Raw genomic sequence first — 23,467 nt, forward strand, 5'->3', positions numbered from 1 at the left:
TCTGCTCGTGCTTCGTGAAATTTACACCATTTTTCTTCATCTCTTTGTTTCTTTCCTTCGCTTTCTCGCACGATTACTGGTATTTACGTTATTATAATATTATAATGAAATTTATTTTATTCGTTCGATTTTTAATATACAAACACTACCGCTCGAAATCATATATATATATATATATATATATGTATATATTCGCACTATACATAACCTATGTATTTTTGGCATTGCTTTTGAAGGTTTCCTTCTTCCTCCCTTCAAAATTTTAGAAGTTAAATTTATTTTTTCAATTATTTTTTTTTTTTTTTTCTTTCAAATTCCTCCTATTCCAATCGCACGGTTGAATATTATTTATCAGTTACACGCATAGTTTATACTGTTAGGTATATCTTAAATTGCAAAAAGAAGTGTAGCCGGATATTATAGAACATTAGGTATATTATTATACATGTAATAAATATTTTTTTTTCTTCTACCTATCTATCCATCCGTCCGTCTATCTATTTATAAATGAATGTTATAATATATCAATGCGCGTGATGATATTACGGATTTTTTTTTTCTCTCGCGAATCCTGATCAATCGTTATTATTGTTTATATTATAATTGCAGTAATTATTACTTTTTACACCAAGTACATCTCTACATACCTATATATATATATATATATTTACATATTATTTAATTATTCGTATGCATATAAATCCGGTTAAATCGAATGTGGCTAAATTGTATTTACATCAAGTTTATATGCCTGTGTATATACGTTGAACTATATACAAAGATCATGAATTTTCCTATTGATTAAGATCGAAGAAGAAAGGAAAGGTAATTGTTGAAATGACGGATGTAAGAGCAAAGAGAGAAAAAGAAAAAAGAAAAAAAAAGAAGAAAAAACAACAATTCGTCACTCGTCGAGAAATTAAACGACGTAAGGACGATAAAGAGTCTCGTGTAATTCCGTGATCCCTCTCTGCGTCTCCTGCGAGGTCCTTCGGCTCTCCTCCCCGACGCTTGCCGCGCTTATGCTTATGTCACTTCCGCTCTCCCGGTCGCCGCTTCGCGTGTTTCCGTTATCCTCAGATTTTCCAACGGCCGCACCGTTGCTCCCTCGGGCCTCGTGCTGGGCCTTTTTGCTCCTCTTCCATTTCATCCGACGATTTTGAAACCAGATTTTCACCTGTGAATTTTTAAGCAATTTTCAAAATTCGATGCGCGTATGTACAATATTCGCTCTATGGATACTTGCGTTTGTAAACGAAAGGTGATTCTGTATATATATATGTATAAATAACAAAGTACGTACACAGATACACGCGTCGTATCTGTTCCCCGATTGCCGTTGCACGCTCACGTGAATACGAAAACGGATTTTTCGAGCTTGAGAGGGTGGCTCATTTCCCATCTCTCTCCTTCACCTCTCTCGACATTCTCTCCGCGATCTCTACCGTACATGCAATATGCATACGTAACATTTCCCTCCGCCGGAATTCCCCTCCTGTTCATGATTTTTTATATCGCGGGGGGAGAATCGCGGTGTGTGTAGAAATAGAAGGATGTATCAAATTTGTGTAAACTATCGGTTGCATATCTCTGATTCCGTATGTATATATAGAAGGAAGGAAGAGAAATAAAAAATTCCTTTTTCGATCTCTCAACAATCCTGGTCTGATCGGAAAATTTTCGCGTAATTTTTTAACGATCCTCTAAAATGCCGCGGAGTTTTTACCCGACTGATTATTTAACTTGTAGTTTGTTTTCTTTTTATTTTTCAACCGAGCACGAAAAATTGCTACGCAAATCGAATTCATTTATCGCTTTTCTTACTTTTAAAAACGATGTGTCAAAATTACAAAAAACCCGTAAAATTCTCTAATTTTTCATTGATCAAAATTTGTCAAAGACTCGAGGAAAGGTCTTTTCGACACGATAAACTGCTTTCATCAATCGCGCGATTGAATATTATTGCTCGTGCACTTTTCGCAAGTATACACACACGTATGTATGTGTATAAACGCGTATCGGTGTAAAAGAGGAGTGACGGGGGCAGGGAGGAGGTTGTAGAATCGGTAAAACATCGAAACAAATCAGAGGCTGAGCCGTAATAACTCAGACTTTCGCATCCTCGTCGTGTTTGCCGAGCTATTCGTCAGTCGCGCGTATAAGCTTCCGAGTTATGTTTAAGTTGTTGAACTATGGGAGATTTAGAGAATGGGGGAAACTGCCGCGTCGCGAGGACGAGGACGAGGACGAGGATGAGGATGAGGATGAGGGGAAAGACCGACCGAGTGAGATGAATTATTTGTCATGCAGCTCGTGCTGACGACGAGGCGATTTAAATTCGTGTCGTCTTGCGTAGGCCGGTTTTAATACATATAATTGCACTTGTAATACCCTCATCCTTCAACCTACTACCTCTGCGCCGTCGTTTATTTCACCATACGTCCGAGGCAGTAAAGTATTTGTCCACCTATTATCCCCATAATGATAATGGTAGAACGAAATTTGTTCATTTATTTATAGATATTTGTTTTTCCTTTTTCTTTGCTTGTTTGTTTGTTTGTTTCTCAATTATTCCTCCCATTCTCATTCTCATTATTATTAACGTTATTATTATTATTATTGTTGTTGTTATTGTTTTACTCGTGTCTTACATTATATGTATAAGTAATATATTTTCATATTTATATATTTACCTGGGTTTCCGTAAGCATAAGCGATGTCGCGACCTCGAATCTCTTTGGTCTGCTGAGATATTTGTTCTGACGAAACTGTTTCTCAAGTTCCAAAAGTTGCTGCGACGTGAACGCCGTTCGCGGACGTCTTGTTTTACCGAGAAGAGTGTGCTGAGCCGCGCAACCTGGAACACGTTATTGTTTATTGCTTTTTCCTTATTTTATCGTCATTTTTCGTTTTCGGTCAGTTGTATTCGGTATCACGATATATCGTATCGATAGGTAATCGACGATAGATGTTTTTTTTTTGGTTTTTTTTTTTCACAGTTTGAACCGATAGTCGAAAAACGGGGCGGTGTTGAAATTCCGAATTTGGAATATTTCGAAAGCGGCAAATTTTGAAAGGACAAAATTTCGGAACGGCGTAACTCGGACAAGTTAAAAGTTTCGAAATTGTAAGGAATCTAGTATTTCGGAACATCCGACCGATTGAAACTTTTCACGTTTCTTCAAAGTTTGATTTCTTTACTTCCAAGTTTCGCCACGAATTAATTCGAAATTAGGCGCTTTCGGAACTTTTGAAATTCGGAACTTCGACCCCTTCACCGAAAAACTAATCATTTATTTTATTTTCATTCACCACCGAAGGCTAGAATAATTTACGATTGATCAAACAAAAACAAATACAACGAGCAAACCAATATTTTCATAAATATAAATGAACGAAAATTGAATATTATATATTATATATGTATTATATATGTAGGTATGTATACGTATGTATATAAATAAGGCATATATAAAAATGATGTCGAGGATGAATGCTAATGCAATTATCGGCGATGCGCCCGTTCCCCGGGGACTTAACGAGGGATGGATCGTTTGGGGTTAGGATTGCTAAAGTTTCGCCTGGAGGGGTCAGAGAGAGAGAGAGAGAGAGGCTTACGTTGGCTTTCGTGCCCTCGACTACCGCCCCAACAATTAGCTACGCGAGTGACTCTTGGCTCGTCGCGCGTTTCGATGCCAAGGGATCGAAGGGAGGGAAATTCAAAGGAATTCAAGGGAGTTCAAGCCTCATCCTCATCCCACCTCCTAATCACGCTACTTCCATTCGCGTAAAGAAATGAGGAACGATTCTATTCTCGAAACTCATTCGGTGGTGAATTATTTTACATCCGTTCGTTAATTTGGTGATTAACTGATGTATTTTTTTTAAATTCAATCCAACGGTTGATCGATTCATCGATAAAACGATCCGTCGTAGTAACGATTGCGTTCCTCACGAACCAGTGTAATTTTAAATTCGTTTCTTCCCCATTTTTTATTTATTTTATTTTCAAGTCGAACGTTTGCACCCCCGATTTTTATGTTGTTCGATTAAACAGCATCGCTTGTATCTACTTTGGTAACTAGCTGCAGCTAGGAGGCGCAAGTGCATGTATATATATATCCATATAAGCATAAGCACGACCACCGTCGGCAACAGCAGGAGTTTCGAACCGCCTGTCACTGTTTGTACACATGCCAGTATTTAGCTCAGGCATTATAGGCACCTACATAGGTACGTACATGCATGCATGCATACGTGTAGCAGCCGAACGAGTGCAGCAGTGAACGGGAATCACACCTCGGATATATAATGCTTTCGGATTACTGATTCACTTACGATCGGCCCTGCGATTTATGGATAAACGAGGGGCAGGTTTAATTTTGGCAATTTATTAAACCATTGTCATCGACAAATTGCAGACGGAGGGTGGGAATGTAGAAAGGTCCTCGTAAAATCTTACGCCTCACATTTCACGATGAAAATTTACCGTCTGCGTACAGATATTCGTAATGCGGGCGTGAAAAGATTTTTGAGAAAATTTTATTACAATTTATTCACGGTGGCCGGATATCTGGAAAATATGGAAAACCTCGGATCGTCGGAAGATTTTTAATTTGGTTGTGGAAAAAATTGGAAATATACGTTTTTTATCACGGGAATTGGAAACGATTTTTTGAGGTAACGAGTTTACTTTTTTCTCGTCGAGAAAAGAAATTGGTTCAAACCGATTGTGTGTTGATAAGCCGAACGATTTAGGTTTCGGGTCTTGGAAAATCTGGAAATTTAATGGGATTTTTTTTGTTTTACAGAAATTTTGTGGGCACCCTGTTATTGAAAAACTTTTACCTAATAATATCACCGTTTACGTAGATTCCGGTTATCGGAGGATTTCCAGAGCAGGATTTTCAATCAATCTTTTAGTTTCAGGGTATACATAGCTCCGCAGGTCGCTTAGGTGACGATGATTGATACCTAAGCCTTGCAGTGATTGTACTGACCGAGAACGCAACAGATTTTCGAGTATTTATTCTGCGCGCGTGCAGCCATTATGTCAACTATCGTATTTATTTAATTGGGACAGCGCCGTATGGCGCTCTCTTTCCGGCACCTCGCACCGTAGATTGTGTAATTCAGGATGAACCGCAAGTGTCGTCGATCAACGATTCGTCTATGCTATGTACAAAATAATAATCTCGACGTTGTTTGCTTTGAACATTAGTTTTCCTCAACTTGTTTTGTACACTAAAAACGTAGAGTAAACATCAGAGACTGATTTCGCGTTGAAATAACCAAAAAAGGATCGACGATAGCGCAAAATGGTTAGGCGTACCTCGTTTTTCCCAATTCCAACAATATTCTGACAGTTTTTTTAACGATACACTTTTTAACGAATTTTTCTAGTTACGTATTTCTATGTAACGTATGAAATTTTTCTCCCTGTAGCAACAGCGACGCGAACGGTACAGATAATGGGCGATAAATTGGCACCGCGTCAAACGGTTGTGAGAAAATGTATTCATCGGTTCCGTTGTATGGATACCGCGTTCGCATCGGTACGATACAAGGTTCGGATGATGACGCGATCTCTGGTGCAGAGGCCATATGCGAACCCTGCGGGAAACCCCTGCCGAAATTCCCCGACCCCCGCAGCTAGGCAATAAATAGCCTGCTAAATGCTAATCCCACCACCGATGGTTCCGGTGGTTCAACGACGCCAAAAGGGTCCAACCGCTGTCACCGCTTTTACTCTCTTCTCGATACTTTGTAGCTGGGTCGGTTTTTACGCGCAGAAAGCGTATCGAAACGCATCGGCGACAAGTTCGATGGACGTTGATGCTATTTTCTTCCATTTTCTCGACAGTTCGTTAATTGCTCTTGTACAGTAGGTACCGAACGTAACTGCGAGATATATTTTCCTCGACTTCTTTGTTTCAAATTGTTTTAACATGTTTGAAAGTGGTGTGGGTTTGATTTTACCCTACGACAACTCGTTTCGATGAGAAGAACATTTTCTATCAAATTTGCGAAAATCCTACTTTTCGTATCACCTTGGCGTCGTTGGGTAGTCAATTTGAAAAAAAATTGAAGCGTCATTGATGACGATGATCAGCAAATCGCAATACCGAATTCCGTGTTGAAAAAAGAAAAATGAGAACTTGCGTTCTCTCTAAATTTTCTTGGTGTGAAATCTGCGGAACTTTGCACCACGGAGTGAATATTTACACTTCAAGAGTGAACTTTTTCACTCGAAACGCTTGGAGTGAAGAATATCACTCGTTCGATTTAGAGTTGTGCAGTTTTCGCTATCGCTTAACGACTTTTCACTCCGAGACATTGAGAAAGTTACACTCACGTTGAACGTAGTAATTCGAACGATGATTCCTCGTGTACTTCCTTACGATAATAATCTTTTCAAACCGACGATCAATTACGGCGATTATGTAACGTACGATGACAATAATGGGTGAAATTATCAGGCTCTCTAACCGTCGAGGAAAATCGTCACGACACATCTAATAAATAACGAATCTGGAGGATCTCCCTTTTCGAATCGAGGCCTCGATCTCTCTCTCTCTCTCTCTCTCTCTCTCTCTCTCTCTCTCTCTCCCGCGTTAAGTACCAGCCATTATACATATACGGATAATGGTCGGTGTTTACCGCTGTGATGATTGGGACACGATTCAAGGGTGGTACGCGGCCGGCAGGCTTTAAATGGCTAATGGGGACCAAATAAATTAAATTATCATGATAAAAGCGGAGGGTGCCTCGGGAGGGAAGGAAGGAAGGAACCCCGGGAAGCCAAACCGGGACGTCGAATAAGAGCGTGAATAGTGATTGTCCACTCGATAAAGCCGCCCTCCTTGTTTACTGACATCTGTCACCGTTTATCGAGGTGCTGGGTGTGCGCGGCCGAAGGGGAGATCGCTCCGTCATTCTCTCTCTCGCTCTCTCTCTCTCTCCTCCCCCTTTGCTTCACTTCCGCCTTACGGTGGTCTCCGATTGGCCGTTTCCCCCGAAGGCGACACGGTTATTCGGTGAAAACTGACCCTGCCGATATGTCCTAGATGACCGAGCTCTGGAAGGGAATTCATCCTGCAGGTACCTCTCTACAAGCTACCCTTCCTTAACGCCGGACCGTACCCCGGATTTATATTATTTATTTTGCCACGGTCTATTTGTAGTTTGTTAGCGCCCTATACACACCTTCCTACCTTACTACCACCGATTCTCCACCCTCTCCGCAGCCTTATGTCACCCTGTTACTAAATGCCAACCCATCCCACCCTACGGTTCTCGCTCACTGATCACTGCCCGTCCGCCTGGCTGCTTGCTTTTGCTCGACCAGGAAAATAAACACCGTCAGGTCCAGATTCTCGCCCCTACAATAACCGAGTGAAATATCATTCGAGATTTTGAAACGAGAAATTCACCCTTCGTAAATCTCTGCGGCTGATGTTCCCGACAGGTTGCAAGGAATTTATAATCGATCGGGGGAGTTTTGTTTTCGTTGACGCGCCGAGAAAAGACGTTTGCGGTTGTAGGTTTTTTTTTTTTTTTATCGCTGAAGAAGTTTTCGGCCGTGTCTCGAATTATGGGTAGACTTTCTCGGTGTCGCAGGTTAGTAAAATCGGAAGTCAAAATTTTAACGGTCGCTTCTGAGGACAGGTCCTCCTCGGAAAATTCAAAAATTACTTATTGACGGAGGTAACAACGGAATATGGTTATTGATAAATATTCTTCTGTATAAAAAAAAAAAAAAAAACCGCCGATAGCGGTAACATTTAAGACACAAAATTTTAGCAGAATTGTCGTCCGTCAATCAATCAAGCAAATCCAACTGGCGGTCAAGTCGTCACCTAGTGAATGACAAGGTTAATGTTAACACTTGCATCAAATCCAATATAATCCATAATTCGATGAATTTAAATGCTTATCGACGTCGAAGGGAGCTTAAGCTTATTTGTCAGGTTCAATCGGTGGCATTGTTTAACTAAGAAATTATTGAACAATAACGACGGTGAACAAAAGTTACGCCGCAACTGTACAAAGGAATGAAGCGAAGAGGAAGATGGATCGTTTACAGTAATTTTTCAGTAATTTTTTTTGTTTTCCGCAGCAGGTTACAGAGCCACAAATTTCATTCTCAAACGTTTGTACCCTGAATAAGGAGAATATTTTTCGATTGTGGTAGAATTATCGGAATCGTATTGTTGAACAACGTTACACATTCCCGAGTGATTCACCAATCGTGTAACAAAATTTGAACAAAAGATGAAAACAAAAAAATTTTTTTTTTGTTTTTTTCGCTTTTTGGAAAGTTCTGATTTCGCGGGTGATTTTTTTCCCCCCATCGGTACGCGTCCACGGATACACTATAAAACGCCCTCCTCGTACCTATAGGACGAACCCCTCGTTAGCCAAGGGTTCGTTTAATTCCCAGCTAATTACTCGCTGGTCCCACTCTCCTCGTCTCTTCGTGATTCGTGCGCGGTTTGCTATTTAACTCGTAAATTGATGTAGGGTGGTATCATTTGGACGTGTGCACGCGCGCGTGTGTGTGTGTGTGTCGCTCTTTTTTCTTTTGCTCTTTTCTTTAAACTTCCGCGCTCTAAATTTCAACCGTGAGTGCGAATGTTTGATAAAACCAGATAACGGTGGTTGTTCTTTGGTGAGGATGACGTTACTACTTCGCACCTTTAGAAATTTCTAAAACTTATAGTAAACCGTGATAAATGAAATACCCTAATATTTTGCAAAACCAACTTCTTGATAGTCGTTCTAAGATTGTGCATCAATGGATTTTTTTACTAACCTCAGCCCCGTGTTCTTTTGCTCGCGATAAACTGATCGGACTGAATATCGTGTGATACAGCCACTGTATTGATTTGTAAAAATTTTCGAAATATCGTAAAGTTCGCGCGTATAATAAACAAATTTCTTATTCTAGATTTTTTACCGCGTTAAATGATTCGGTACAATAAGAAGTAACGGACACTGAGTATCAACGACGCGTAATCGTTACAAGCGTATGGGGTAGAGAACGAGCAGAATTTTTCGTACGACGAAAGACCGAATTTGAACGACGGAGTTGGTAGGGCGGCAATTCGTCCTCCCTGCTCGAGGCTCGCTCTAATGGGGACCAATTATCCAATCGTGAATTGCAAATTGGGATTACCGTTCTAAATCACCGTGTATCCCTAACCGCCCGGCCTAACCTTACAAGTTGCGGGGGCGCGAGAAGCCCCGCCCTCTCTTTCTCTCTCTCTCTCCCTCTCGCTCGATCCATTCGTCTCCGTCTCTCTCTCTCTCTCTCTCTCTTTCCCTCGGCTCGCCCCGCCCAAAAATTATTCTGCACCCTCGGAGCTGCGTTAAACGAATCTAGCATCACTCCCCTCTTCTTCTTTTTCTTCATCTTGTTCTTCTTCTACTTGTTCGTCTTTTACCCTCCCACCAGACCGCTTCGCTCCCTATCTCCCTTCCTCCCTCCTTGTCGAAGAAGTTAGCCAAGTTTTATCCGGCTATTTTCCTTACCCGGAATGGCCGAATTTAATCCCAAACTCGACTCGCCACAAATCACGCCGTAAACATCCTTAGGAGGATCGTAGAGAACGTCTAAAACCCCGATCTCTCCCTCTGCACCTCTCATCGCTCTCCCTTATTCACCCTTATTCACCCTTCCTTACTTCTCATTCCGATTCCCGATTCTCAGATCCCGGAGGAGAAATATCTCTTCACTTTTCTTTTCCCTTCACCGCTATCTCGCTTATGCTGTTCAACTTTTGCGATTAGGGTAGGTATTATACCAGCTTATACGAGGTACCTATAACGCGGATGTCTGAGGGACGAACTCTTTCACGTTTTATGGGGAATTCCGTGCCAACCTGACCTAAAAGATAAAACTCTGAACCTCGCCATTTTTTATTTTGTTTTCATAATTTTTTCTGCAATCCTCCCAACTCTGAAACGGTACCCTGAATTTTTTCAGATTTTCCATTCAACTGGCCGATTAATTATAACTATTGTGAGTCATTTTGAAAAGGAACTTTTTTAAACGTTCTTTGACAATTCTGAAATCAGATCAAAAAAACTGCAAGTGCTCAGAAGAAAAAAAAAATGAAAAAAACTCGTCTCATCACAGAAATATGTGGAACCGAAAATACAGTTTCTGACAATTGTTTGAGAATTTCGAATAGGTCTCTTTCAAAGTCACTTGAAGTTTTTATAAATGATCGACTAGTTGAATCAGAAAATTCGTAAAAATTCAAGGTATCGTTTCGGAGTTGAAACAATTGCAGAAATTTTTTTTTTTTACATACAAAATCGGAAATGGCGAGGTTCAAACATTGGTCGGGTTCGCACGGAATTCCCCGTAGATACGTATAATAAATATAACCTCTGCAGAAACTCACCGCGTTGCTCTTCCGAAACTCGAAAAGTTGGTTTTCCGAAAACTGCCGCTACGTGATCAGCGAATCGTTGGAGGGATTTAACGTTCTTTTTCTTTCTTTTTCTTTCGCTTTCTCTTTCTCTTCCACATTTTGCCAGACTGTAATATAACGTCCCTACATTCGTAAGATTGCGAAAAATTCAACCCCCACGCTTACGCTTTTCCTACCCTGTATCGAACGTTACGTACACATAATCTACACACGTAAGCTGAACTGCAGTGACCGAAGGAATTGGCAATCCCGTTTCGCTACGATAACCGAAAACTATCCGAACGAACACGCTATCGGGTGTATAGGTGTATGTGCGCGTAGAAGCGGAAAAAAATGAAAATGTGTACACCACACGTACACAGGTACGCAGATGCGTAGATACATGGATACGTGGATGCATATGGAATCGCCATTGCCGTATAGTCTGACGTATCGCTGCAATGTCGTCTGCTTTAATCCGGACTGAGAGGTTCTCATCAATCAGTTACGTAGCGTGCTTTCGTTCCGTACGTGTGCGTATGACGCATACGGATTCAGCGCATCGTAGCATCGAGGCGTCGATTTGGTATCGAACCGCATTATAAATACATGGGACGAGTTTGGGGGTGTGTTGGATCATGGCGAACGATGCGGTGTCGTGGTGCTGGTGTAGATTACACCGGTTAATGGTGTTTCTGAATTAGCAAGCTAGTTTGGCCTGCAGCCGCATGCAAACAGATCTTGGTTACCCGATGTGTACATCCCGCGGTATCCGCACTGACGATCGTTCGATCCACGTATCTGTTACCTTGTACATATACGTGTAGGTACGCGCGCACCTTGTACCTACGATATTTCAACACTTGGTAAGTTTTTCACGCGTGCACGCGGGGGTGAAGGAATTCCTCAACCAACAATGTAGATCATTTTGGAGTCCTTTCGCTTCGATCCGGTATCCCTTGTTTGTGCCAAATACGATGACTTCGATTTAATTAGTTTCTCAAAATGATGGTAACTGGTTGAATCGGTCGCACTAATTTGTTTACGGGGTAAAAGAAACACCGCATGCTTCGAAACAAGCAGAGAATATATTTGTCATGAGCGTCGGTATATTGGTACTGTAAAACGGCCACCAGGCGGTGAACTTTCTCGCTATGGAAGTAGCTTCGGAGATTGTTATAAAGCCGGGTAGTCGGCTGTGAAACGGCTAGTTAGGTTAGGTTAACGTGAGATATAATACCTGCCATCAGACCTGTCGCAAACGAAGAAAGCATAACACCGAGGTACAGAGTCATAGAAATTCACATTGACAATTTGTACTTCTACGTATACAACGAGAAGTTTTCGGGTTTCACTCGTTAAATATCGGATAAATGCCACAAAATTTTTAGTCAACAGAATTATAAACGATATATGATTCGTGGAATAGATTTTGCGCGCTTGGATAAATCCAGTGTTCAATCAATGCAATAGATTTTTGTAATAACGAATTTTATTGCCTGCTTCAAATTTCATATTTTTCAAACAAGACGATCGAGGTACGTTCAATCAAATTTTTAAGTCATTTCTATCACGCGTTTTTTTTTTTATCAAAAATTAACATTATCGCAAGGAACTCGCGCCGTGTTATCTTGAATAAATCGATAGTCAGCATGGATCATTCAAAGGCTTGATTCGATTCCCTATCATGTCTTTTTTCCCCTGTTTTTTTTTCTTCTCTATTTAAGAGAAATTATAACTAACAGCGATAATTGTTATGAAAAAAATTTACCTGAAACGCGGAATTATATAATTGTGGCGTCTTTAGTTTTACGTTATATTTTAATACTGCTAGCTGAATATTTGAAACACGAGTCGTGGAAGTTCCGACACTTTTCTTACCACCGGTGTATTTTATTTTTCATTTATTTTTTTTGTCTCTAACTTTGCATCGCATGGCAATCCGTAATTCGTATAAAATGATAAGGGATCTAGTTTCAATTAACATCTGTCTCTCTGTACGTTCACGTATACGTATATTGTAATATACGTAATGTACGCGATACCTGCAATGCAAACAGAAATAAACTCAGCGGGCAAAATCGGTGAATGTTCACCATATGCCGAGGAATGATTGCAGTCGGTTGTTCGCCGCGTTACAATATCAGCTTCTCGTTATTTGTTTGACGTATAATTCAATAAACTTTGTTTTAGAGAGAGAAAAAAAAAAAATTATCTTTCTCTCTTTTCATGCTTAGCCGCCACCAGCGCAAGATTGGTAAACAGATATATAATATTAATTCGTATAATATGTAGGCGTATCCGTTCAAACAAATCACAGATGGAACGAAACCTCAGGTATAGGTATAATATACATCTAATCAATAATTAATGCGATTACATAAATTTATCTGTCGCTTTTTATGTATACGTATAGGTATAGGTATTAAATCGAATCTTGCAAACTGTCAGGTATTTATTTTTAAAATTGAAATATTCACGGTTTTAATAACAAACTTTCGTCAATCTGTTGGTAATTTTATTACGCAGGTGCAGTTCGGTTGTTGATCGTTATTTTTACATATCGAGACATAAAATCATCAGTTGTTATTTTCTAAATAGGGAAAATTGTCGTACCTTGAAACGTATTGTCGATTTCGACTTGTAGTGATGTTAATTGAAAAAAAAAAAAAAAAAAACGCGATACTTTTCTACGAATATTCAGATGCCATGAAATACTAACCTAAATTTCGGTTATTTGCTTCGTCATCTTGACGTATAACGTGATTTAAAGATTCGAGTATTTTTTTTTTCATCTTTTTTAGGTTCTTTATCAGAACGCCACAGAAATATACGGGCTAAGAAATTCGGTACACCGATTTTGGAAATAATACGATACAGAGATACTCGATAAAAATGTTCGTACGGTTGAATAAAGTTCATTCATCTTGTAATTCGATAAAAAAATAAAAATAAAAAAAAATGATGACGATTCTAACTGTAAATGAAGTTTTAAACAGAAATAATAATTAATAGCTGATTTTACAATAATTAGTTTGCGGTAAAACTCACTTTACGCATCGTATTTCAAGGCACACGAGGGTGTTTTACGCTGGTGTACATTTAAATATTTTTTCTCAAATTTCGTCAAAAGTAAATCAAGTTGTTTGAACAAACAAATGAAGGTACGTTTTGTTACGGAAGGACTGCCATTTCAGATAATATCAATTTTCACATAAAAATTTTGAAAACTTTCCATTTCATAACCTAAAATCGAAAAAGCGTCCCAATGTACAAGGTAAAACACTTTTTCCCACTTGAGAAACACTCCAGGCATACTGAAATTTTCCATTTAAGAGTATTTTAAAGCACCGTAACCATGGTGACATTTCATGGAGGAGGAATGAGGGAAGGAAGGAAGGAACGAAGGAACGAAGGAACGAAGGAAGGTGGAATGGCAGGAGCAGCAAGTGAGTTAGGAAGGGAGGTAGGGGGGGATGAATGGACGGATGGATGACGCACAATTAACTAATTAAATCATCCCCGACTCTCGAACCATTTACCAGCGCGTCCCCAGAGTATCCAGCTTCGAGGTTCCCCCTTTGTTAGTTGACGGGGAAAAAAATATCCCTCCACCCTCCACCACCACCACCACCCCCCCAAACTTTTAGCCTCAGCCAACTCTCTTTATCTCCGAAAATTCGTTCGCCATTTTTATTCGCCTTATTATACCTTTCCCTTATGACAACGGACGATAAAAAGTGGCAAACAAATTCTCTCTATCTCTCTATCTCTCTCGCTCGCTCTCGCTTTTTCAATCCTGCAACTCTTGAATATAATTATCAATTATTCGATTTGATATGAAAAATTTTTTATTCCCCTTTACAGTATCAATATTTTCATCACAATCAGGTTGTCTATATTTTCATCGATTTTTAAAATTTGTCCTTCACGAAGTGACGGATGAAAAAAAATCTTATAATATTACAGGGTGTTTGACGACTTGGAAAAAAAACCGAAAATTCTTAAATTTCATGAAATTTTACTAACGAATCTGATATTTTCTTTTTTCAATCGTTGAGTCTTTTGTAGAGGTGGATCGATGTAAAGAATATTTGACGATTTTTTTTCGTCGTACGTACGGAATTTCATTGCGATATTTATTGCGCGTATTGCAAAGGTGACGTGAAAGTAGAAAAATCGAGATCATAATGTAAAATTGATTGCTATACTTTAAATACTTGGAAAATCAGATTCAAAAATTTTCCAACGTAGTTGTAATTTCTCCAAAAGGTAACGAAAAAATCCCTATTTCGTTCCTGAAAAAACCTCTAATATCATGAAAGTAGACGACCTGAATACGCGCGATCGTTTGCGACGAAGATTATTCTGTTCGAGTGAAGATCGTGTATTTACTGGTAATTTGTTTTCTTCATTTTTTCTTTATCGCTGGTGTATTTAAAGGGTTAATACTCGTTCAGACGGACACTTTGAATTTGGATCAGGGTTTTTTTGTTTTTCCATTTCCAACCTCCGTGACTAACGATCGAATTTAGGAAGCTTATCGTCATCGGTATATAAACCGTAAAGAGTCGATAACGCTCGGACAAAATTAACGCGTGTATTATTACAGACGTATCGCGTATAATCACGAATCGAACGAGGCTGAGGTTGGACGTTTAATCGTCGTGTAGTGGAATATTGCTCTTACCTCATATATTACAGACAATTGTAAGTGGGCGTATGTAATTATTTGTTTTCAATGATCGCGTGCAGCCGAGCTTCGTAACGTTGTGCTGTTAACAAGTTTTACGACCATCGAACGACGATCTCACCGAACCGATAACGCGGCTATAAGATCGTAAATTACGACCGATACGATTATGGAAGGATTCAACCTACTTGCAATTATTTTCAAATCTCTCGATCTTCTCCTCTGCTAAAAACCAAACTTAATCGCGTATCGTTAAATTATTTAACGATTAATTATATCGTAATGTTTCCCGTGGGATATCTTTTCTCCTTTCTTTGCCACGGGCAAATTATTTGTCGACTCGCGTTACATGGCCTTTAACATATTTCTCAAATGAAAACTTTCTCGATCGGTTTATCAAGGTGTTTCAATATTTGATATTCGTTGTCAGCACGCTTCGTATATCTGGAAAATTAACTTGACATTGTAACAACCCTGGTTTTTATTCCAAATAATTTCCACCGCGGAAATTGATAATTCAGCATGAACGGAGAACAATCAAGAGCATGTTGAAAATCCGATGTATAAAACGAACAAAAATTACTGCGAATGGTAATGAAAAAAGAAAAAGAAAATGGGGGGGTGAAACAAAAAACAATAACGAAAGTGCATCGCTATACGAGTATACCTATTTGCATACATACGAGTATCGGGTTTTCCAATTTTTTTAGTCAAGTTTCGCGTACATCACGACTGCGGAGCGGAGCAGGTGGTGATCCACCACCCCCGTCTCCTCTCCTCTCTGTCTATCTCTCGTTTATTTTCGATTCGTGAATTAATGCTTGACAACAACCAATCAGGATTCGTCTGGCAGGTAACTGCAGACCAATTCCCTTCTCCCTCCGTCCCTCATTCCGACGTGTCTAACGATTTGTTACCGAAAAACGAGGACCGATTCGGCAGACTAGACCGTGCTTGTAATTCAGACCCTTGCAGAGTCAAAAAAATATACTTGTAATATGGTAACAGTTGAATTTGACCGGTGATAAAATTTGAATTATTCATCAGTAGCGAAATTTTTTGACACAAATTGTGCATATGGTAATAAATTGTCCTAAGCAATGATCGTTCGTTCGTTGTTTTTACAGCAGTCATCGATGCTCGATGATGGGCAACTGTGAAGGACTGAATCCTTGGCGATCCGACAGGCAGGTCTTCCCGATCGTTCACCAGTTGAGAAAAACGTGAGTGTTGATCTTTGCCTATTCGTGTAATTTGTATAACCTAAAACTGTTCGTCAAGATGAACTCCTGCTTCAACCTTGCGTTGGCACCTTTATCCGGTATAACATTGCTGGGACTTTGGGGTCACGTACCAAAGCAATTTAATATTTTGACTTGAAGGTTTTTTATTTGAGTCTTCACCAGAGTGTCTTTTACAAAGTAAAACAGTTGGTAACAATGATTTTTAATTTTAAGGTAGTAAAAAATGTTTTTAAAAAGCAGTAACTTTCAAGTTACGATAATCCCGATGAAAAACCCTTGGGTCAGGAACGAAGCCAAGGTGCCAGCCGAAGGTTAATCGCGAAGAAGAATTTGAAACGAAACACGGTACGCGAGAGGTTACAACAAACCTACCGCTGCACGTCCTGAAAATTTATTATCTTGACGAAAGGGCGCCGAGTGCCGTTTGTTCCAGCAAAAACATGCGTAGGTCATAACGAGCAAGCGTATAAAACGCTATACGCGGAGTATTAAAGCCGGCACGGGTTGGTTGGTACCTACTCCTCTCATCGTCGCAGAGGCATGAAGGTGGACAAGTAGACAGCGGCTGTCGAGGCTGCTCGCTATTATCATTACAGCGATCGTCGCGGTAGCGTGCATGTTGTTTGTTGTGTTAGCTCTTAGCGGCTATTACAGCTATTAGCCTGGACACAGAAGTGAGCCTCGTGTGTTGAAAGACAGATTGTGGCGCTACTGATGGACGGATAGGACCGGTGTTGACATGCCTAATGCACTGCTAAGCTAACCCATATTGGTCGGACACTCAACTTTTATAACAACCGACTGTTCATGATCCCCACCGTTCATGCTGGGGATAGATAATCGGCCAATTGTTTGCAGGTATTATAGGTGTACGTTCGCCCGTTGTATCTAACCCCTAGTTGTAACATTTTTTCCCTGGGAACGAAGCGATCTCGGTGATTTATGATGGTCCGCGGAACGCTTGGCCTGGAATCAAGTCAACCACCACCTTGGCGACTCAACGAGCACACGAGAAACGCGCGTGTCGGGAGAGGCGAGCCTCTTATCGGAGATTATATTGCATCTATTACGGGATCGATTCGATGCCTTGTCATTAGCGGCTGATTGGGAGAAGCTGGTGGTTGTTATACCTTTGCTAATGTCTTTCCTATCCGAACGAATAAGAGGTCGCGAATCAACTCACCGACCAGGTCAGCCGGCAGTCTCGGGTACAGCATTCCGGTTCTAGCGAGCCACTCGAGTTGCAGAGGGTGGATGTGGTGCTGCTGAGGATGCGGCGCCCCGGATTGCGGATGACCGACGGGCTGGCCCTCCTTGTGTATCGAGTGAAAGGCACTCCCTCCCGCCGGGTGGTAGTAAAGTCCTCCGGGATGAATAAGCGGTCCTCCGGGATGCAGGAGGAGGCCTTGTCCCTGCCTGGCTACCGATCCCGGATTAACGCCGTAGGGCGACGGTGCGGGGTTTTGCTGACCCGTCGTCGTTCCGTTTCCCGTTGGGTCTTCGGATCCCGGTGAAATCGGGGGACTCGACGCGTGGCTTCTGCAGCTGGCGTTGCTTCCGGGACTCGCGCTTCCGGTCCTATCGGCACTGCCCTCGTCCTCCGTGTTGTCCTGACCTTGAAGACGATCACCGCTGCTCTGACGTCTACCCGTGCTTTCCGACAAACCGAACTGCATCACCTGAAGACTGCTCTGCATCCTCGGTTGATGATGATGGTGATGGGGATGCTTGACGTGCTGCTGCTGCTGCTGCTGCTGATGGTGATGATGATGATGGTGGTGATGATGGTCCTGCTGAATCAGGGCCTGGAGAGGATGACCTACCTGTTGGTCCCTGGAGTCGTGACGTCCTACGGATGTCAGGGGTGACTCGGACCTCCGATTGGCTTGGTCCATGAAACCCTTTTTGGTCGGGACTTCGGCAGTGACGTGACGATGCTGGTCGTCAAGGTGAGTCGCTTCGACTACCGTCGTACTCGTCGTTATCGCTTTGCCTAGTAGCGCGTCGATGCAAAACGACGTCTTTCCGACGGTGTTGTGACTATGGACCACGTGGTTAGGGGTGCTCTGAGGACTTGAGGTGAAGTTGTTCGAATGTTGTAGATTGTTCGGTGAGGCTGGTGATTTTGCTGGGATTATTTCGTCCTTGAAACGTTTTGTACCCTGATTGTGCTGGTGCTGCTGCTGCGGCGTCGTCGTCGTCGTTACCTCGTCGCGAAATCTTACCGTTCCCCGATCATCGGACGGGTCTGGTGATCTCACTCTCAGGTCGTGGAGACGTTGCGGCGACTTTGTCTCTTCGTCGGAACACGGCGAACTCGCTTCGGACTCTTGGAGACGATGTTGGATACTCGTGTAGATGTGCTGCTGACGCGACGAGTGCTGCTGATGTTGTTGTTGCTGTTGCTGCTGGTGGATGTGATGCATCTCGTCCGATGTTACCATCTGACTATTCGCGCCCACGTAGTGCATCGCACCTGTTGACGCTGCCATTTGTTATAATATGTACCTACTTCGATCGTGGTCGTTTTAATGAAAATTGATCGATACAAATATTTTAGGAACTGCGAACACGTGAGAAAATAACACTTCCCAAAAACCCACGCACGGAATATCGAAGCGAATAGGACGATCTGAGAGTTTCAAATACGTGTATGCGATAAGAAAACACGTACGTGAGTTCATTCACGGACAACTTTGAGTATCTCTACGGATTTACAGCTAGTCCATAAACACTCTTGGAATACGCGCGCCTACGTTGGTGATTCGAACATGTTACTTTGACCAAAAGTTTTCGATACTATTCACTGTCTCTATTTATTTTTTACGCGTTTCTTTCACTTGTCTGATGAAGCATTGTTAATCGTGACAAACGGAATCCCGTTTCGCGGTTTGTAAGACGCTGTCGTTAAAGCACTTTGGCAATTATTCTTGTACCTGTTATAGGTTTAATAATATTGGCCAAAATCGAATTATACTAGGTATCATCAGTTCGTTACTGTAACAAATGAATTAATTGTTATCAATCGTTCAATCGATGTGCAGTCGTACAGTTGTGAAAAAATTTTTGATTTTTATAATATTAACACACACGCACACACAATTACGCGTTACAATAATTTATTATTAAAAATACACTCGCACGATATTATTCTCGTTATGTTCTTCGCTGTAACTTGACAAATTATCTTTAATTTCCGTTCGCACATTCACGCACGGCGGGTTATCGAACAGGCTAAATTACCGTAACGATATCATTGCACACATAGTTTGATCCAGCTATCCCGACGTACGGACGAATTCACGCTTCCGCGGAACATCGACGAGTGATGCGGCATTCCGCATTATACAAACAATACCGCGCACTTTAAAATCTTTACAAAACTATACGCATACATGTATGCACACATACGTATGTATACGTACATATACGCACATAAGGTATGTAATATACAACTAACCGATCGCGATCGGATTGGTTCGGTGTCGTGAGTCAAAGTGAAATCGGGGATACGCAACCGAGACGATTTCTGCCTCCGTTATACAGACTCTGTACTCTCCGCGGGATATGAACCGTTGATGGTGGTGGTGGTGGTGGTGGTGGTGGTCATGGTGGTGGTGGTGGTGGTGGTGGTGAGTTGGTAGGATACGGTTTTCGTTGTCGTTGCCGAGTCGCCGGTTGCATGCAGCGTCGCTGACGTGTCTGCGCCTCGGTGTGTACGCATCAAAAATCTCCGGTCTCTCTCCCCCACCCCCGATTTTCACCCCCCTCCCCCCCCCTCCCCCCACCCACCCTCTGTCTCTCTCTATCGCTCTCTCTTCTGTCCGCGTATATATCAGCGCGGCGCTTTCATGCGCGCCCCGAACGATTAAATTTGGGGTGCTCCGCCCCCGATTCGCTTCCACGGACTCACGGCCACGCCCCCAAAACTCTGTTAAATGGTGGGGAGTGGGAGGAGGTGGAGAGAGAGAGAGAGAGTCAGAGTCAGAGGCATCAGATCCGACCGGACGAACGGTAAGCTTTGCGCTCTCTCTTTCTCTCTCGATCTGCGACTACTTCTTTACAGGTACTGCCGAACTGCACTTGCGCTACGTCAAGACGTGTGAGAAATGGAGAAAGAGGGACGGATGGATGGATGGATGGATGGATGGACGGACGATGATTGTTCGCGATATCGGACGTCGGTTTAGGGAGGAGGTGTCAACGTTACAGGGAACATTATATCCTCGTACTCCGGGCGTTGAATTAACGACGAATCTGTACCACCATCCCCCTCCCCCCTCCTTCGATTCTAACCTTTCACGATTTTCAACATTCTCGAGTATACCCAAAAAAATCATCGCGCTGCATCCGGTGCTTAAATCGATTCAATCGATTATACAATTTTAGATGTACAAACGGATGGGTTGAGCTATTTATTAATTTTTTTTTTTCCCCCAATAACGTCGTCTTGATTTAGTCGATCATTGATGAGAAATTTTTGTTCTTGTATATAGATTGATTGAAGATGAAAATTAATAATGAAAACTAAACGTGTTTGGGAGAAAGTTGGAATGAAATTTTATTATCGAAATTGTTTCTAGCGGTAACCTCGTTCACCGAGGATTAAAAAACTAGTTTATCAAAGATGTTGTTTTTTTTTTTTTTGCGCAATATAACCATCGTCGGAACTTGGCTTTCCATTGACGTTAAAAAATTACAGAATTACTTGAATACGGTTGAAAGTAAATTCTTGATACATTTTGATCCCGAACGGAACGAAGTTTGTCTTTAAAAATGTAAATTTTGCAAAGAAACAATCAATCAATCTTAATCCGATTCGTATGTGAAAAATAGACAGTTGTTACGCAGTGGAAAGTAAGAACGCGTAAGAAATGGTAATATTTGATTTGATTTTCCGACGCTATTAAAAATCGAATTTCGCGGCGGTGCGATTTATATCATTATAAAACCTTATACATACCTGCAGTATCTCTACAAACACCACCGAGGTACCCATGCTGTATATTTGACGGACAAATATTGATTGATGAAAAGCGCTAGTCCGCCTACCGCTGTACTTACAATGCTGCAACACATATACCCGTGTACATACACGAATCGAATCATTCCGAACATTATCGCCTTTATCGTATAACCTGTAATCTATCCATCAATCTATCTATCCTGCATCTATATCTTACACTCTTATTCGGTAGGCGCGATATATATCGCATCCTCTATATATCTCACATGCACATGTAGGTGGAACGTCGTGTATATATTCTACCGATATAAATATATATATATACGAGATATATATATATATATATGTATCAATCAGTAATGTACATCGAATTATCTGATACGTAATAACTTCGGGGTAATTGCTCACATTATCAAGTTATTAAACACCGTTGCTTTCCTATCTCGGTACACATCTCGCTTTTTACTTGCCTCCTCCCCCCCCCCCCCCCTGTCTCTCCTATACCCCCTCACTCCTCCCTCCTTTCCTAGTTTTCCCTAAAATCCGTTATCTCGAAGGCATGTTTACTTCACATTTAAAGCTTATTTTTCATGTACCTGTACGACGCAATAGAAAGAAACGTGGACACGTCTATCTGCTTTTGTACCTACAAAGATCTTGGGTTTTTGTCGTTATTCTCGAAACGGATGATTTGTTGTTTCTTTCTTTAATTTTTTTCTCTTCTTTCCTTCATCATCTCCGTACATCGCATCGGCGTAATAACGGCTACCTGAATTTCCTATGTTGTCTCTGTGCAAAGAGACACCGGTCGATGCATGAACGCCGTGCCAATGCGCGCCGCTGACTAACTTAACGCATACTTATATACAGTGTGTGTATAATGTATAATGATGTACAGTCTCGGTCTGCTGGTTTCTGTAACGGGTGATTCGGATGTTGTACGGAATGATTTTTTTTTTTTCATTGCAATTATCGAATTGGAATAACCGCGGTAACTCTTTACGCGTGATATACCAATCCTGTCATTCTTCGGCTTCTGGAACTGAAAAGGAAAAAACTGAACTTTGTTGTTCGTATGTTACTCGTGACCCTTTTTTCCCTGAAACGAGTAGAGGTATCAAGTTGAAATCAGTAAGAAATACTAAAGTCTACGATCCCTTGGAGATGTAAAAAATTCAAGCTTCCAAGTCGATGCAATCAAAAGATACGGCCGTTTATGTCACGTATTTTAATTTGCGTTGACCTGGAATCATGAAATTTGGAGAAAAGCAAGATCTCACGGCGGAAGTAAAGGAAAACGTGGAAGAATAGTTAATTTGTAGTTACGTGAGATGAGAAAAAGAATACTCGACTTGTCAGGTTCGTTTTACCGTACCATGATCATGGCGTCTGTTATACTTTGATCCGATCCATCGTCACGTATTCTACACCGTCATTCGAAAGCCGTGATATGAACATTGACTCAGATTGATCCGGGATTCGTAAAACCGCAGTAGCTTGTCGTCTCTTAATCATCCCGTGTAAGGTTGAAAATTTCCATCTACCAAAGAGACAAACTGACAGTCGGACATCCACGTACGATATGCGCACAAAGTGCAGAGATACCTTTGCTCAAGGGGACGAGGATTTTTAAAGATACTCGAGAAATTTCTCTCTCCGCGGTCTTTGCCCGGAGGTTTTGCTTCCGCTGGTGGTGGTGGTGGTGATGGTGGTGATGGTGCCGTTCGAGTATTTGCCCTCCTCTCTTCCTCTCGTTGATGGCCGATGATGGATCACCACGAGCTATCTTCTCCTTCGGGGCCTCGAGACACGATGCACCCAAGCAACATCACAGGCATCGCCAGTATGTTTGCTTTGATGCCGAGGCACGTTTTCGACGCCCATCGTCAAACTTTTGGACCGCGACAACCGCTCCTTCTTATATTCTTTTCACTACCTCGTTCTTATTCTTATTCTTATTGTCGCAGCTCGGTGATCGTGACCGGTAGCCAGCCTTCATCGTCGTCATAATCGTTGGCCTCTTTCGTTTTTGTTCAAATCGAATCAAACATCGGAATCGCACGACTCGTGCAAGCTGGTGTACAATTTTGTGCGCCTGTACGATCCGATGGAAAATAAGGGACGTTTTATTTTATCGAGGGGC

General features: G+C 41.5%; 1 protein-coding gene across 1 annotated transcript; it reads right to left on the minus strand.

Annotated features, from left to right (window-relative positions):
* Positions 1 to 417: 417 nt before the first annotated feature.
* Positions 418 to 21,356, minus strand: LOC124300243 (box A-binding factor-like). Its single transcript, XM_046754112.1, has 4 exons — positions 21,322 to 21,356; positions 17,542 to 18,843; positions 2,694 to 2,857; positions 418 to 1,177 (listed from the first exon to the last, which is right to left on the minus strand). Exons 2-4 carry the CDS (start codon positions 18,827 to 18,829, stop codon positions 920 to 922), a joined length of 1,710 nt encoding a protein of 569 aa, XP_046610068.1. The 5' UTR covers positions 18,830 to 18,843; positions 21,322 to 21,356; the 3' UTR covers positions 418 to 919.
* Positions 21,357 to 23,467: the final 2,111 nt, after the last annotated feature.

Source organism: Neodiprion virginianus, chromosome 3, assembly GCF_021901495.1.
Source record: "Neodiprion virginianus isolate iyNeoVirg1 chromosome 3, iyNeoVirg1.1, whole genome shotgun sequence".
NCBI lineage: Eukaryota > Metazoa > Arthropoda > Insecta > Hymenoptera > Diprionidae > Neodiprion > Neodiprion virginianus.